General features: G+C 42.0%; 1 protein-coding gene across 14 annotated transcripts in view; it reads left to right on the top strand.

Moving 5' to 3' along the window:
- ELAVL2 (ELAV like RNA binding protein 2) overlaps positions 1–15,672 on the top strand; it is a 164,581-nt gene that overhangs the window by 92,802 nt on the left and 56,107 nt on the right. For 8 of the 14 annotated variants that reach the window (XM_081845395.1, XM_081845393.1, XM_081845397.1 and 5 more), the window contains 2 exons: positions 9,638–9,728; positions 12,261–12,504. In XM_081845395.1, the coding sequence (XP_081701521.1) occupies positions 9,638–9,728; positions 12,261–12,504 (335 nt within the window). Of the gene's footprint in view, positions 1–9,637; positions 9,729–12,260; positions 12,505–15,672 lie in introns of those variants that run through there. The other 6 variants (XM_081845390.1, XM_081845389.1, XM_081845391.1 and 3 more) reach the window with 2 other exon arrangements.

Below are 15,672 nucleotides of genomic sequence, written 5' to 3'. Positions count from 1 at the left end.
CCTGTTTCAGACAATTAAGCAATATCGCCCAGCTCTACTGTTTATTTTTATATTCATTTTTCTTTATCTTTTTCCTTTCCCTTTTCTTCTTTCTCTCTTTTTGCCTCTGGATTCATCTTTTAGTTGGGACAAAAAAGAGAGAAGATATTAGACAATAATCTTTGTATTTTTCTTCATGAACCCTAATAAAAAATAATTAAAAAGAAAAGAAAATTAAGACATTTCCCCCCCATTTCAGCCATACAAAAGGACCTCTTGTTTAAACGATTGTAAGAACCCTACATGGGCTATTGACGAAATATAGCCGGGCTTTGTAGAAATGCAGATAAAAGTATTCCCATGGAGCAGCCAAATGTTTTAATGCAAAATTTTCAGGCACAAAACTTTATGCAGTGGTCTGAAGGCATTCTGAAAGTCTCACTGAGGATGCGTTATTGTTAATGTGGCTCCTCGTAAGTCCTATTTTTTTTTTTAAAAAAGGTTGCACACTGTAGTTTGTACCTAGACCATATAACACCAGTCCTGAAAGACCTCCATTGGTTCCCAGTACGTTTCTGAGCACAATTCAAAGTGTTGGTGCTGACCTTTAAAGCCCTATATGGCCTCAGCCCAGTACCTGAAGGAGCATCTCCACCCCCATCGTTCTGCCTGGACACGGAGGTCCAGCTCCAAGGGCATTCTGGTGGTTCCCTCACTGTGAGAAGCCAAGTTACAAGGAACCAGGCAGAGGACCTTCTTGGTAGCAGTGCCTGCCCTGTGGAACACCCTCCCATCAGATGTCGAGGAAATAAACAACTATCTGACTTTTAGAAGACATTTAAAGGCAGCCCTGTTTAGGGAAGTTTTTAATGTTTGCTCTTTTATCATGTTTTTAATGTTTTGTTGGGAGCCACCCAGAGTGACTGGGGAAACCCACCCAGATAGGTGGGGTATAAATGAATTACTATTACTATTACTATTATTACTATTACTATTACTATTACTATTACTATTACTATTACTATATTATTGACAGACTCCAGTCTGAAGAGTTAAGATTGATGGACAAAACTTTTCATAACTAAAATCTGCAGAAGCAAGTAAACGAGAACCTATAATGCATGAAGCTTCATTGAGCTGTATAAATTGCTGGTGGTTCTTAGGCTGAGAAGATGTGCATCAAAGAATGTCCCTGCTGCAGCATTGGACTAAGAAAGCCTGCAACTCAGGATTCATTTATGAATGCCTTGCTGTCCGATCCCTTTAACAATACCTTTTTAAGTCTCCTATCAAAAATAGGGCCTGAGACTTAAAAGCTCACAGTGGTAACATGTTCTTTGCAGAGCAGGATGTGGCTTGTGGATGTTGTTGTCTGCATTAGAATGGTAGGCACAAAATACTGTATGTGTCAATGTGCTCTTCATGCCAATTTTTAGAAGTAGTATTTTGCGTATCTGTCTTGTTTCTGAAGGATTCTTCCCACTCTTTATTCTGCATCCTTTGGTACCCTTTTAAGTTAGCGTGTGTGTGTGTGTGTGAAGGATTATTTGTGGTCCACGTTTATTAGTTTTCCCCTCTACTTTGTGTTCCTTTGAAGTTGTCTGATATTCCTCAGGTAACTTATTTAAAACATGTTGCAAATATTTGACACAAATCCTATCCTCCTTTGTGCCAATATACTTTTATAGCAATAGTAAAGTAACTATATGTGTTGGGGTATATTGGTGTAAACTGTGTGAACGAACATGTTAAATAGGTGGTGTAATTTTGTGACTCACCTAGGACCTACTCATTAGCACCAACGTGTGCTGTCATTTTTTACTTAACCTCTGTCTTCTTCAGAGGAGGAAAGACAGTAGGCTAGTTCAATAAAGCAGTGTTCGAAATTAGCCAGGCGCCAGGCGCATTTTGCACCTGACCACTTTCAACCAAGTGAAGATGCCTGAGGTCCAGGATGGTGCCTGACCTCTCCACTATCTGGGGATCGTTGGATCTGGACTAGTCACATGCACACACCACAGCCTGTGAAATCCTATCAGTTACATTTTATATGCACGATCGGAATGAATTTCTGGAGCCAAATTACTTTTTCTGTGCAGCTGGAGCAGGAGCAGTCACCATTAAGAAAAAGAGGTCGGAAGAGGCCAAGATATACATGGCCCGTCCCTGGATCAAGTGCCTTTTCTTCTTTAAGTTCTCAGAGCTCTTAAGCTAGCTCAGGGTTGTCATCTGAATTAGCCAGATGTTCAACTGAGAATCAGTCGCAGTCAATATGCCATTTGAAATATGAGACATTGGAGCCCTCTTGCCCCCAAAATGGAAACTAGGCTTTCCATTTTGGCGAATGTAACTGAAATATACTCGGAGTTGCGTGGTGATTTCATGCTTTTTATTGCAGCTCGTAGGGACGCAGGTGGCACTGTGGTCTAAACCACTGAGCCTAGGGCTTGCTGGTCAAAAGGTTAGCGGTTCGAATCCCCGTGACGGGGTGAGCTCCCGTTGCTCAATGCCAGCTCCTGCCAATCTAGCAGTTCGAAAGAACATCAAAATGCAAGTAGATAAATAGGTACCACTCTGGTGGGAAAGTAAACGGCATTTCCGTGCTCACCAGAACCGGCTTAGTCCTGCTGGCCACATGACCCAGCTGTATGTCACCCCAAACCGGTTTGAAGTCCCATATTGTGATATCGGTTTCATAATTTTTGACTCGGCAATATATTGTGAATCATGACGTATGTGTATGCATTTGCTCCATGCAAAAATCACAATGTGGGAAAAACTGCAGAGCCAGCCAGTGCGTCTCTCGATTGCTGCAGCCCCTGTTAGCTCTGCTGGCTCAGCTCTTCTCTGAGGGAGGAATGGCAAGGAGCGGCAAATCACGAGAGCAGACACTGGCGAAAATCACGATGCGGGGAAAACCGTGAAGCCAGCTGATGTCTCTACATAGCTCCACCTTTATTTCAGACATTGTGATACATCAGTATATTGTGATGTTTAGCTGGTGATATACCACGATGTTGAAAACCAGATATCGCCCAGCCCTACAAGTAAAGTTCTTTTTCCAGGATCCTTGGGGTAATGGAAATAGAACCAGGGTTTCTTTTGTAGCAGGGAGAATGGTGATCAGCTTCTGGAATAACTTAGGCTTAGCTTTGGAGTGATCGTGGATAACAGTCCTCTGCTTACTTCTTCCAGTTGCAGTCGTGGCCCAAGTGTCTTCACCTCCTCTTTTGGTGAAAATCCAGAGCAGGCATAGGCAAACTCGGCCTTCCAGATGTTTTGGGACTACAACTCCCATCATCACTGACCACTGGTCCTGTTAGCTAGGGATGATGGGAGTTGTAGTCCCAAAACACTTGGAGGGCCGAGTTTGCCTATGCCTGATCCAGAGTCTTCAGGTCTTGTAGGAAGGCTACTGAAGTATGCTCTTTTTTGGAGCTGTCTTGTCTTCTTCAGACATTGCTTCTGCTGTAGCTTTCTGCCTTTTCATGAGGTTGATGCCAGGACTTGAAGCACACTGCAAAGCGTTTTAGTGTTTTTGCAGTTTGACGGCACCCGATAAACAATGAGAGTCTGATATATTCAAGAGGCTTTTTCCTCCCACGTACTGTTTCTAGGATTATGAAGAAAGAGGAATAGGGGTGGAGAAGCTTAGATCAAATTGGCTGACCATACCTTCCCAGGTGGGCGGTGGTTGTGGACCCATAGCTGTCAACTTTCAGATTTGAAAATAAGGGATCAGCAGCCTCAGAAATAAGGGATCAGCAGCCTCACCTGTCCCGGGGACAATCTACGGCACGGGTGTCAAACACAAGGCGGCCCGACAAACCTCGTCATGTGGCCCGTGTAGCCGGCGGCGGCTGCCAGCCTTCACCTTTTATTCTCGCTTTTTTTTTTTACACAAGAAAGCCGCCTCTTCAGCGCATGCGCGGCAGCCTACAAGCCAGAGAACGTCTACCCTCTAGCGGCGCCGGCCGTTCTACACAGGAAACCTCCACTTTACATGCATTCAGGAAACCTCCACTTGTTTTTATATTGAGCGCATTGTTTTTATTGAGCGCATGCACTTGTTTTTATATTGAGCGCATTGTACATTTGAATATCTACTTGCCATTATTCTATGTTTCTGCTTTCAGAGCTAGTTATTACTTACATTATTACAAGAAACAGTAATAATTGAATGCAGTGACAATAATTTATCCAGGATCCAGCCCAATCGCCTTCTAAATCCGGCCAGCGGACGGTCCGGGAATCAGCGTGTTTTTACACAAGTAGAATGTGTGCTTTTATTTAAAATGCATCTCTGGGTTATTTGTGGGGCATAGGAATTCGTTCATTTCCCCCCCTTCAAAATAAAGTCGGGCCCCCCACAAGGTCTGAGGGGAAGTTGACCGGCCCCCTGCTGAAAACGTTTGCTGACCCCTGTCTTAGGGGAATTCCCTGCCTGGTAGAATCAAGGAAGAGGGGATTTCCCCACCAAAATGCTGGTATCAAAAGGGCCAATAATCACACACACACACACACACCCGCTGGATGGGCAGTGTTTTGCCGGCTGGCTGGGCATAGGCTGTGGGCCATGTTAAACATGGTGCCATCCTTTTGAGTTGCAAGTAAAAAGTGAAAAAGCCTGGATAGCTCAGCTGGTTTGGGCGTGGTCCTGATAGTGCCAATGTTGCAAGTTCGATCCCTGTATAGGACAACTCATGATTCTATGATACTACAAGGCTTTGTGTTTGATGAAACAGCAGACTAGAATAAAATAAAATAAAATAAAATAATTAGCTTATACTCTTAGCTTGAATTTACATTATTGTTCCGTTTCTGCCCATGGATATACAGGTACATAAAATGGGGGCGTGGGGTGTTAAAAGGTATGCTAGATGCAAGCAATCTAAAAAGAGGCTGACTGTCCTTGTGAGAACTTTTATTTCGACTTTCGTTTTTATGTTTGGGTTGCGTGCAGCTGATACTTAAAATTTTGTGTCGAGGTAGCTAAAGTCTAAGGATAATTGGGCATGTTGAATTGGTGCAGACAATCTCCATTACCTGCGTAAAAATGAAACAAAACTGAAATTTCATTATGCACCATACTAGTCACGGGCCTGGGATGCAGGTGGCGCTGTGGGTTAAACCACAGAGCCTAGGACTTGCCGATCAGAAGGTTGGCGGTTCGAATTCCCGCGACGGGGTGAGCTCCCATTGCTTGGTTCCTGCTCCTGCCAACCTAGCAGTTCGAAAGCACGTCAAAAGTGCAAGTAGATAAACAGGTACCGCTCCAGCGGGAAGGTAAATGGCGTTTCCGTGCGCTGCTCTGGTTTGCCAGAAGCGGCTTAGTCATGCTGGCCACATGACCCGGAAGCTGTACGCCCGCTCTCTCGGCCAATAAAGCGAGATGAGCGCTGCAACCCCAGAGTCGGTCACGACTGGACCTAATGGTCAGGGGTCCCTTTACCTTTACCTTTACCTTTACTAGTCATGGGCCTATCAAAATGTTTTCTTCCCCTCTGCCTGTAATGAGTCCATGCTTATCCCTATTTTTCCCAGTGCCCCTTCATGGGCTTCCACTGGCAGAAATAGGGATAAACATAGGCTCATTCCTTGCCTTAAATAATACTGAAAGAATGTGGGATTTGCCAGTCCTCTTGTGAGTGTTGTGTATTTCTACCGTGGGCCTAATGTTGCATTTATCGTCGCTTGCCATAACCTGCCGATTTCGTATCGCTAAAAGGCGATTCACTTTGTCTTTTAAATGTCAAGGTAGGACATTTTTCTGTGTGTAAACAATGGTGGTGCTGATTCAAGAACACACCATTACTTGTTCCTAGGGTTGGAACACATCCTAAAAGTTTCCAATGTTCTTGTTAAATCGATTTATTTCAGTCGCTGACCAGAGTGGTGCTTGGAATGTCTGCTGTCCTCCTTCCAATGACTTGCTTGTCTCTGCCATGTCTGCTGTGCTTCCATACAAACCTCAAATCTCTGTACATTAATTGCCTGGTTTGCATTCCGATTGAGAGGGTGTTTTTTGTGATGTTAGAAGAGGGATTTTTCCAAAGGCTGCAGTTTATTCTTGAGAAAATTTCCCTTTAATCTTAAATGGCCCGTGTTGCTTCTGTGCACATTAAGAGTATGTACAATAGTTCTCTTGAAGTTTTTCATTTCCACTTCCCCTTATTCCTGGGAAATTTCCTTGGCAATTTGTAGAGGAGTGGTTTCCTTTGAAGGAACTCTGTGTTGTCTTAATAGTGAGAAAGATTTGCGTGTCGAGGTCCCCAAGCCACCCCAATAAAACACAATTCACACAGAATTTTTGTTTAAGGTTTTTTGGCATAATTTTGGCCACAACTTTATTAAAATACAAAAAAACGTGAGTGGTTGCTGAGGCATTGGTTGCGACTATCTGACCTCGCACGGGGACAGACTGACATTTGGGGAGAGAATGGAGCTGGGCCTCCCCTCTCCCCAAATGCTCCCAGGGGCTCTTTTGTGGCCCTAGCCCCTTGATAGGGGTTCGGACAAAAGCATGGTGAGCCCCTGGATTCCTTTAATGGAATACCCTTGCAGCAGCAGCATTGGAGGGGCAGGCAAAGCCAACCAATTCATAAAACCAATGCCTAACCGCAACCTTACAAGTTGTGACAATTTGCTATGCAGTAGGCAAAAACCAAATGGCACCAGCCAATCAGCCAAATGGACAAAATTCCTACCGGGCCCTTCCCCAAAAGCAGATGACCCCATGACAGGCATAGCAAGGTCAATGCGAACAACCCTAAATATAGGGAGGGTGGGTGGGTGATCTGATGCGCCCAGCAAAAAGAGGAAGCTCAACGCTGCGCACAGAAAATTTAAGAATTCTGACTGTCAGTCACAAAATGGCAACAGCAACTTCACCCCAATGACAAGAGGAGCCCAATCACAGCAGTGGCCAACTACCTTCACCTGCCCAGCAACAGTGGGATGTCTTGATAAACCCCACTGCAACACGTGCTCTCCATGAAGGAGAACACGCTATCTCACACGTTGCATATTATTACAGGGCACAGTAATGAGAATGCAGAGATAGAGGTAGTTGGTTTAGGACATCCTATTTCTTTGCCAAATATTTTGTATTGGTACCCTTGCCATTGCAAATATTGCGGGAAACATTTGATAGGTCTCCTTCTGCCCTCCGGAAAGGCTATTTGAGGTGTGGGCTTCAGGGGAAAGGAAAGACTGGTTGTGTACAACAATTTCACCAGGCGCATTTTGCACCTGGTTATTGGCCAGTTGCCACCAAGTGAAGGTAGATGCCCAGGCGCCAGGACGGCACCTTGACATCTCCACCTTCTGGAGATCTTTGGATCTTGACGGCTGTTTTCACACACTAGCAACACATCCTGTAGAATTCCATCTGTTATATCTTACCTGCACAATCAGAACGAATTTCAGGAACCCAAACCGTTGTATTGGAAAATTCAACTTTTGAGCCATCCGGTCCCAAAATGTCCACTAGACATTCTGGTTTGGCAACCGTAACCCTGGTTTAATGAGCCGTTTGGCGCCTGGCTTTAAATAGCTGAGTTTCCAACACTGGTTGTGTAGCCTGCCTTCCCCTGTTGAAGGTCTGGATAATAGTCCTAAGCAACCATCATCTTCTGGCTTAGCTCAGAAAGAGCACAGCCTTTTCGTCTTTGCTTACCATTGTATTAAAAGCTCACAGTACCACTGAAGCTGCTGATATCTTTTATTCCTTTGGAAGAATGTAGGAGATTTTTTTTTTTTATGATATAGTGAAGTGTGATGTGTCTTCTAGCGAATGTGTACAATGACATGACACTAAATGTATCCTGTACCACTGCTTTTATCAGGTTTGTCAAGGTATTACATGAACAGCTAATAAATGTCATTCCTGTTCAGTATGTGTTCCATCTCGTGTTGAATTTTCCCCAGCTTATCTCATTCATATTCAACTTGTAACTTGATAATTCTGTCCTTGGAGGATTCACTGTTTTATAGCAGAGTGTGTGCTTTTTGCAGTGGATAGAGAAAATTCTACGGCTTAGGTGCCTTACCACTTAATTGAGGCTATATACGTAGTGGTGCAGATTTGCAAGCAATCCAGTGAGCTAGTTGACTATTAATATACTTAATTTTGCAACGGCTGCATTTTAATCTTAACAATATTGAACTTTTGACCAAATAATGTCTGCAATGTGAAAGTTTAAACCTGCCGCGTACATGGTTGTCTGTAGCGCTTGCATTGTGTATGTGATAAAGTGGGATTCCCCCCTTTTTTGTAAATTGGAAGATAATATTTTATTTCAAGCTCTTGTTGTGCTACAAATAACCTAACGAAAGCTGTGATGTTCAGTAACTCCTTTCCCGTTAGCTAGGAATTTTTGTGGAACTCTCTTTGCAAGACCGAGCTAAGCTCTCTTCAGTTTGGCCTGTGTGTGATTGAAAGCCAAAAATAATTTTCCCAAAGAATGAATTTGCTCCAAAAGGCAGTCTCCCCCCCCCCGATGCTGTGTTTACATACATGTATCTATGTTTTAACAGGACAGATTGGCATACAATCGTATTTAGGCAAATGAATCCAGCTTGGAAGAGTTAGCAAAGATCGCTTTGTGTATTCATGGTTCCGACTTAAAAAAATTTACTTCTGTCCTGCCTTGACTATCCTGCCGGCACTGACCCAAGTTCAGAAAGCTGTAATTAGCAATATTTGTCACTGCCTAGTTTTGCAAAATTTTGAATCCTGGCAGGTTTACAATTTGCATGGGGCCTAACTTAATTTCTCTGTGTGCCTGGGAACAACGCATTATTGAAGACCATTTCTTTATAGTGGCTCTGTTGTTCCATCTCTGTAATGCTTTTCAGCTCTCACTAATGCTTCCCAATAAATAACACACTGAATGAGGGTGCTATTACAACATCAAATTGAACAAAGCAACTTATATCCTACTAAGGATATTATTTATGAACAGGGTGGATTCTAACAGAGCTAGACGGCAACTGATATGTAATTTAGAAGGCTTTTATTAAGGGGAATATGTATAAAATAGCCCGTGGACACACAATTCAGCTACATTTTCTCATTCTACCTGTCTCCACTAGGCATTTAATTCCCTCTCCCTGCCTGCCTGCCCCTCTGTGCTCATCATAGACACTTGTCTACAACACATGCATTTATTATACATTTAAGCAGTGCTTTTTTCTGGGGGATACGCAGGGGTACGCATGCCCCTAAACATTTTATGAATCTTTGTACTTTTGTATTTACTGTATTTATTTATTTATTTTTCCCAATTTGAACTATAAAATGGTGGTTTTCTTGAGTTAAAATGAGAACACCCCTAAAAAAATTTTTTGGGGGGTGGGAAGCACTGGGTTTAAGGCTTGGGTGCAAATGAAGCTAGCTTGTGCCACCTTTTTTTTTTTAAAAAAAAACCCAAGCTTCAAAAAAAAAAAGTGTCTTAATTCATGCAAAGCAACGGCAGCGGCACATTAAACGAATTTGAAAAAGATTAGATTGGAATTGCCTGAAAATTCTATTAAGCCACACTGCATGGACGTGCTGGGAATAATAAAGACAATTAACGGTAAATTTGTACAAACTGATTTGTTGCATTATCTTTTGCTAATCTAACATACGGTACTTTTTGTGTCCATATTGCAGCCGGCAACTCCAAACTAACATGGCAGTCAGACTGTGTGATGTGGCTTCTCTGCTTAGAAGTGGTTCGTGGGCAGCAGAGCCTTGGACTGGGGTCTGTGGGATTTTTTTTATTAAATTCTGTAGGATAATTTTCGACATGTTAAAAAGTAGTGCTGAGGCCATACCAAACCCTTCAAATTATATTCGGAATACCTCTGCACACCACACCTTCTCTTTTAAGTTTTGGTGCAGGAATCAGTCTGTATCCCTGGTTTTGGGGGACGGGGGGCTCTCAGGGCATCCTCTGAACTTGTAAAATATACAAGTGACTTCCTCGAATAACGTCCCCCCGACTTTCCTCATAGTATACTAGAGTTGAACACCCAAGTCAACATTTGATTTCAAAAGAGCAAAGCTTGCATTAAAGCTTTTATTTGGTATGGTCTGAATGCTGAATAACAGTAACTTTGGAGGGGGGGAATTATTAATGTTGTGTATTTTTTTGGTTACTGATGAAATTAATAGAATTCCATTCAAATTACTTTGGCCGGTAAAAAAAAGAAAAAGAGAGGAAAAAATATATTTATCTCAGGAACTGTTGAAAAGCCTGATCTGTATCAGGTGACAGCTAAGTTTTTATTCTGACACCTTCAGTGGGATAGGAACTATGTGTTAAAATACAGATTTATTAGCAGTGTTATTTTTCTAGAAAAAGTGATGGCTCTCACCATGAATTTCTCCCTTGTTCTCTTAGAATGCCAATGGCACTCACCTGAGAGGTGCTGCGGTGAGCTCTGGCAAAAAAGCCCTGTTTAATAGCATTGCTTTATTTGGAACAGCGCAGATGGTCTTGTAGCTGAGACATAATTACAGAAATAGAATCATAAAGGGACCACTAGGGTCATCCAGTCCAACCCGCTGAAATTCAGGAACCTTTTGCCCCACGTGGGGCTCGAACCCACAACCCTCAGATTAAAATCTCATTATCTAATGATTGAGCTGTTCCAAGGAATCCAGACTCCTGAATCTGTTCATTTGAATGATGGTCTAGGATTTCATTCTTGCTGTCTGAATATGAAAATACAATATGCAGCTATATGATGATACCGTGGTGGTTGTTTTTTTGTTTGAAGAAGCCTTTTAAAAATTGTTTTCAAACAACGGATGCTTAAAAAACATATTTATTTTTAGAAAGCTTTAGTCTGAGGACAATGTTTTGGCCCAACAGTTATTCAACTTCTGGCAGGTATAGCAGGAATATTTGAACAGTGAATTGCTTAAGGTGTTCTTGGTCATTTTGTGCATAGGCAGTTTAGTTTTGCTTAGAGCCTTTTGTGTAAGAGTTTATGTTGGTTGAAGTGAAAGGATTGCTTATCGCGAAGATGTGGTTCTTTAAAAATACACACTGAAGAGATTTTCTCTCTTTTTTTCCTGGAACCCAGTTATCTCCTGGGTTAATCCATAATCCTCTCATCCTTTCACAAAATATGTGCAATTAATGTAAATACAGACTTATTCCCATTATTGTCAATATACAATTGTAAGTCTTCTTGAACTTCCCAAAGGCAGAAAAAAGGCATGTTTTGCCAAAAGGCAAATTGCTGACTCTAAGCTGGAGGTTCCTTTGTGAAGCTTTAGGGTAGAGAACAGTTTTACTGGCGCAACTTGAAATAGGGTTTGTGTTTTATATTGGGAAAAAATTAATTGAAATTCTTTAAATTGATGAAATTCGTCAGATTTGATTGAAATCTCTGAGCTGTAAGATGTCAGCAGTACCCAACGATTGCCAAGCAGTAGCAAACCTTACATTGAAATGAATACACACATTTAGAATAGTCATATCTTATATGAGCAACCCCAGTTCTTCTGGTGGACAATATTTGAGGTTAGTCCAGTTTAACTAGAAGCATAGAAACAAAGATCTCTGGGAACATTAGGAAGAGCAGGAGATGTCAAAATACTTGCGTAATAATTGATGGGTACACCTTTTCCTATCTTAGAGTCACCGGCAAAAAAGGGCTTATGTCAGAAGCAAACGCCCACTCTACTTTAATCCTCACTTAAATATGCAACATTTTGGAACAGAAATTCGTATTTTGCCACCATGGTGGCCAATGCGGCCAACTCTCTTCAATACTGCAAAAGTAACCAAAACAGTACATTGCTTCTAGTAATGCCATTCGTAAAGTCTGCCATTGATTGCCATTGTTAATTTAGCTTTTGCAATCACCATTGAAATTTCTAGTTTGTGTTTTCCTTAGCTGAACAACTCTGGGGCTTCATCTGAATTTTGTATTTGCACAGTTAAATCTTAGGATTTACTGAAATAACAGCACTGGCTTACGGGGAAAAAATATTTCTAATCCCTTGCTGTCAGTTAAAGCTCATGGGATTCCCCCCCCCCCGCCCTGACTTATAAAATCTTTCAGTAGAACCTTTGTTGTTGTTGTTTTTTTTAAAAAAAACTTCTAAATGGATTTTATTGCTAGATAATTAAAACTATTTCATTTTATTGTTAAGACCATTATTGCAGACCTGACAGTTGGGCACTATTTTATAGTGACAAAGCTTTAAATTCTTGGCTAGAATTGCTAATAGATTCTGAAATATGAATTCTGACAGTTCCCATTTTCTCTGTTTTTAGCAGGTAATTGCTGCCATGGAAACACAACTGTCTAATGGGCCAACTTGCAATAACACAGCCAATGGTCCTACTACCATAAACAACAACTGCTCATCACCAGTTGACTCTGGAAACACGGAGGACAGCAAAACCAATTTAATAGTCAACTATCTTCCTCAGAATATGACACAGGAGGAGCTCAAAAGTCTGTTCGGGAGCATTGGCGAGATAGAATCCTGCAAACTTGTAAGAGACAAAATAACAGGTACGTAAGCACCAGTTTTTTGCATAGGCACCAACACGTACATGTTACTGCTTAAACAGGAATCTGAATTGCATTACTTCTGAATTTCAAGGGTGGGGGGGGGGGGACGTGGTGTTTTATCTCATCTGTAATGTGAGAAATAGAAAGCTTAATATCAAAGAATAGTTTGCAAAGGCTTTTGGAGAGCAATATTTTGTCGCCAAGGCAACATGCATGTTCATCTTCTTAGCAATTCTTGGTTTTCACTACAGAAAAATGAAGTCTTGACAGATTTTAAAACTGCCTGCTTGTAACTTAATTGTTGTCATGGGGTGAGGGTGACGGGAAAACACCAGAAAGTGAAGCTGACCTTTGCAATTCACCTTAAATGTTCTGAGAAAATGATCAAATGAATCATGTGTGGACGTTTCGGGAAACTTTTAAAATTGGCCTTAGATCCCTTGATCCTTCACAACCAGTGCAGAGCGCAACGCTAGCAATGCGGAGCTGAATATAATTTTTCTTTAAGAAACCCAATGGTGCCACTTTTGGGTTAGTAAAATAAAGGTCTTAAATAAAAGTGGAATTTCGGATCAGAAAACGTCCAAACAGTTTACAGGTACAGATGCCCAGTGAACCGTAAGGAACAGGAATCAGTATTTTAGTCCCAGTTGAGGAAGCCACGTGGTACTAAACACCCCCAGCTGTTTTCTGCTCACAGAAGTAGACCATGTGAAATACTGTATTTTTCCGTGTATAAGACTATATTTTCCCCAGTTTTTTTAAAGTTTAAAATTGGGTGTCGTCTCATACATGGAATGTTGCAGTTAATTTTTGGCTCAAATTTTTGGAACCAAAATTTTTGGTTCGTCTTATACATGGGGGCCTTTTATACATGGAAAAATACGGTATATAACATGAAGAATTTGCAGGTCTATCTCAAGTGCAGCAAAGTCCATCGACTTCAAGGCACTGAATCCATCCTGTAGTTTTCCAGTTCATTATGGGTCACCCTTGGCAGTGAAACCGAAGTTTGTTCATGTGCTAATAGTTCGACAAAGTCCTGCCCCCACTCCGACTTTGTCTCAAGGTTCTGAATTTGCATTATTCTCTTGGCAGCGTCCAAGTATTGCGTTCCATCTTTCCCCCTCTTTGTTCCCATTCATCACCCTGTTCCATAGTTGGCTGCCATATTGACACTTGGATCTTGGAATCTCTCCTGAGCTTTCGGGCCAAAAAAGGCAGCAAGGGAGCTTAGTTGTTGTGACTCTCCAGTGCTTGAAGCGAATTGCACTTGCAGCTGGAAAGTTGGGTTGAGTAATTAGCAGTATATAAAAAGTTAGCCACTTAAGTGATTTTTTTGGGGGGTGGGTGGGTGGGCATGGTTTGGCTTAATACACTTTATGGAAGTGAATGGAAAGTATGTGGCCCTTGCTAAGTCTTGGAACCTGTTCCCAGGTTCTACACTGCTTGTAATTGATAATGTTCTTGTTTAGTCGTTTAGTCATGTCTGACTCTTAGTAACCTCATGGAACAGAGCACACCATGCACTCCTCTCTTCCACTGCCTCCCGCAGTTTGGTCAAACTCATGTTGGTAGCTTCGAGAACACTATCCAACCATCTCGTCCTCTGTCGTCCCCTTCTCCTTGTGCCCTCCATCTTTCCCAACATCAGGGTCTTTTCCAGGGAGTCTTCTCTTCTCATGTGGCCAAAGTATTGGAGCCTCAGCTTCAGAATCTGTCTTTCCAGTGAGCACTCAGGGCTGATTTCCTTCAGAATGGATAGGTTTGATCTTTTTGCAGTCTATGGGATTCTCAAGAGTCTCCTCCAGCACCATAATTCAAAAGCAGCAATTCTTCGACGATCAGCCTTCTTTATGGTCCAGCTCTCTTGATAATGTAAGAGCGTCTTTTTTGGAAAATCAAGAATTGCAATTCAAGCAAATTGTACTTAGGAGTTTTGAGGGGGACTCCTGTCCAGTCACAGTTTCTGCAATGGATAAAGCAATAAGCCTGGGTTTAAGAGGCTGTGTATAGAACCAGTGGCCCCTCACTGAAGTGAGGTGCAGAGCATAGAGAATACTTTCTTCTAGGGCCAAGGGAAAGGATTGTACCATTCTGTTGGCTTCCACTACCTCCCCAGTTCCTCTGTCTGAAGAAGGGGCAGAGGAGGCCCTTATCAGAGCAAAGCATGCTGGGCTCGCTCGTTGGCTGAGAAAGTTCATGCACCACCACTGTGGTGGGAAAAGGCTGAACTAGCTCAGTAGCTTTTGAGACCCCTACTGAAATCAGTTCTGAATTGCCATGGCAAATTGCGAATTTCCTGTTCTGCCTCTTGTTGGGCAACCACAGCTTAATCCTTGGCAAGCTCTTCATTTTGGATTACTAGCAGGAAAGCTGTCCTAAAAATGCCCAGTCAGCTTGAAAACAGGTGCCAACCATTTATTCTTCCGGGCTTAGAATCATAGAATCATAGAGTTGGAAGAGACCACAAGGGCCATCGAGTCCAACCCCCTGCCAAGCAGGAATCCTTGGCTTCACCGATCTAATGTAGAAATGTCCAAATTTGAAGTAGTGCAAAATTGTTATCTTTCCAAGAGGAGTGCCTGTTTTTGATCGAAGTCCTATGTTCTGGGAACGTTGAGGGAGACAGCGAGGGCGGATGTAGGTATTTCTGACTTGCAGTATGGTCATTGAAAAACTCTAGGGAGAGATCTGTCAAAATTTGTAGCCTGTTAACAGAATCCTGTGCTGCGGACATTAGGGCCTCAACTGATTATTATTTTTAGCAATTGTAATAGAGTGAAGCAAATCAAAAGACCAGATTTAGAAACTACCAGAAATAAAATTTACAAAATAGGCAGCTAGGATTTCTGCATGTTTTTTTTCGCATTATACAGTGGTCAAAAATAAGTATATTTGGAAAGAAAATTCCCCATATTGTAGTCTTGTATTGTAACTGTAGTCTTCAGTTTACACTTGATGAAATAACGTGTTGGTGGCAATGTTGGAAACAAGGAAGAGTGAATCTGATCTCCAAGTTTCCCAGGGGCACTTCCAAGTCCTTTATCTGTTACTGTTACATTTGAGTTATCTATATATCTACATCTATCTATCTATATAGATAGATATATATATATAGAGAGAGAGAGAGGGGTGTGTGTGTGTGTGTGTGATGTATATGTGTAT

The sequence above is a fragment of the Podarcis erhardii genome, assembly GCF_964252035.2.
Source record: "Podarcis erhardii genome assembly, chromosome: 17".
Taxonomy (NCBI): domain Eukaryota; kingdom Metazoa; phylum Chordata; class Lepidosauria; order Squamata; family Lacertidae; genus Podarcis; species Podarcis erhardii.
Note: the sequence above shows the minus strand (reverse complement) of the source record. Positions and strands in the feature narration are given on the sequence as shown.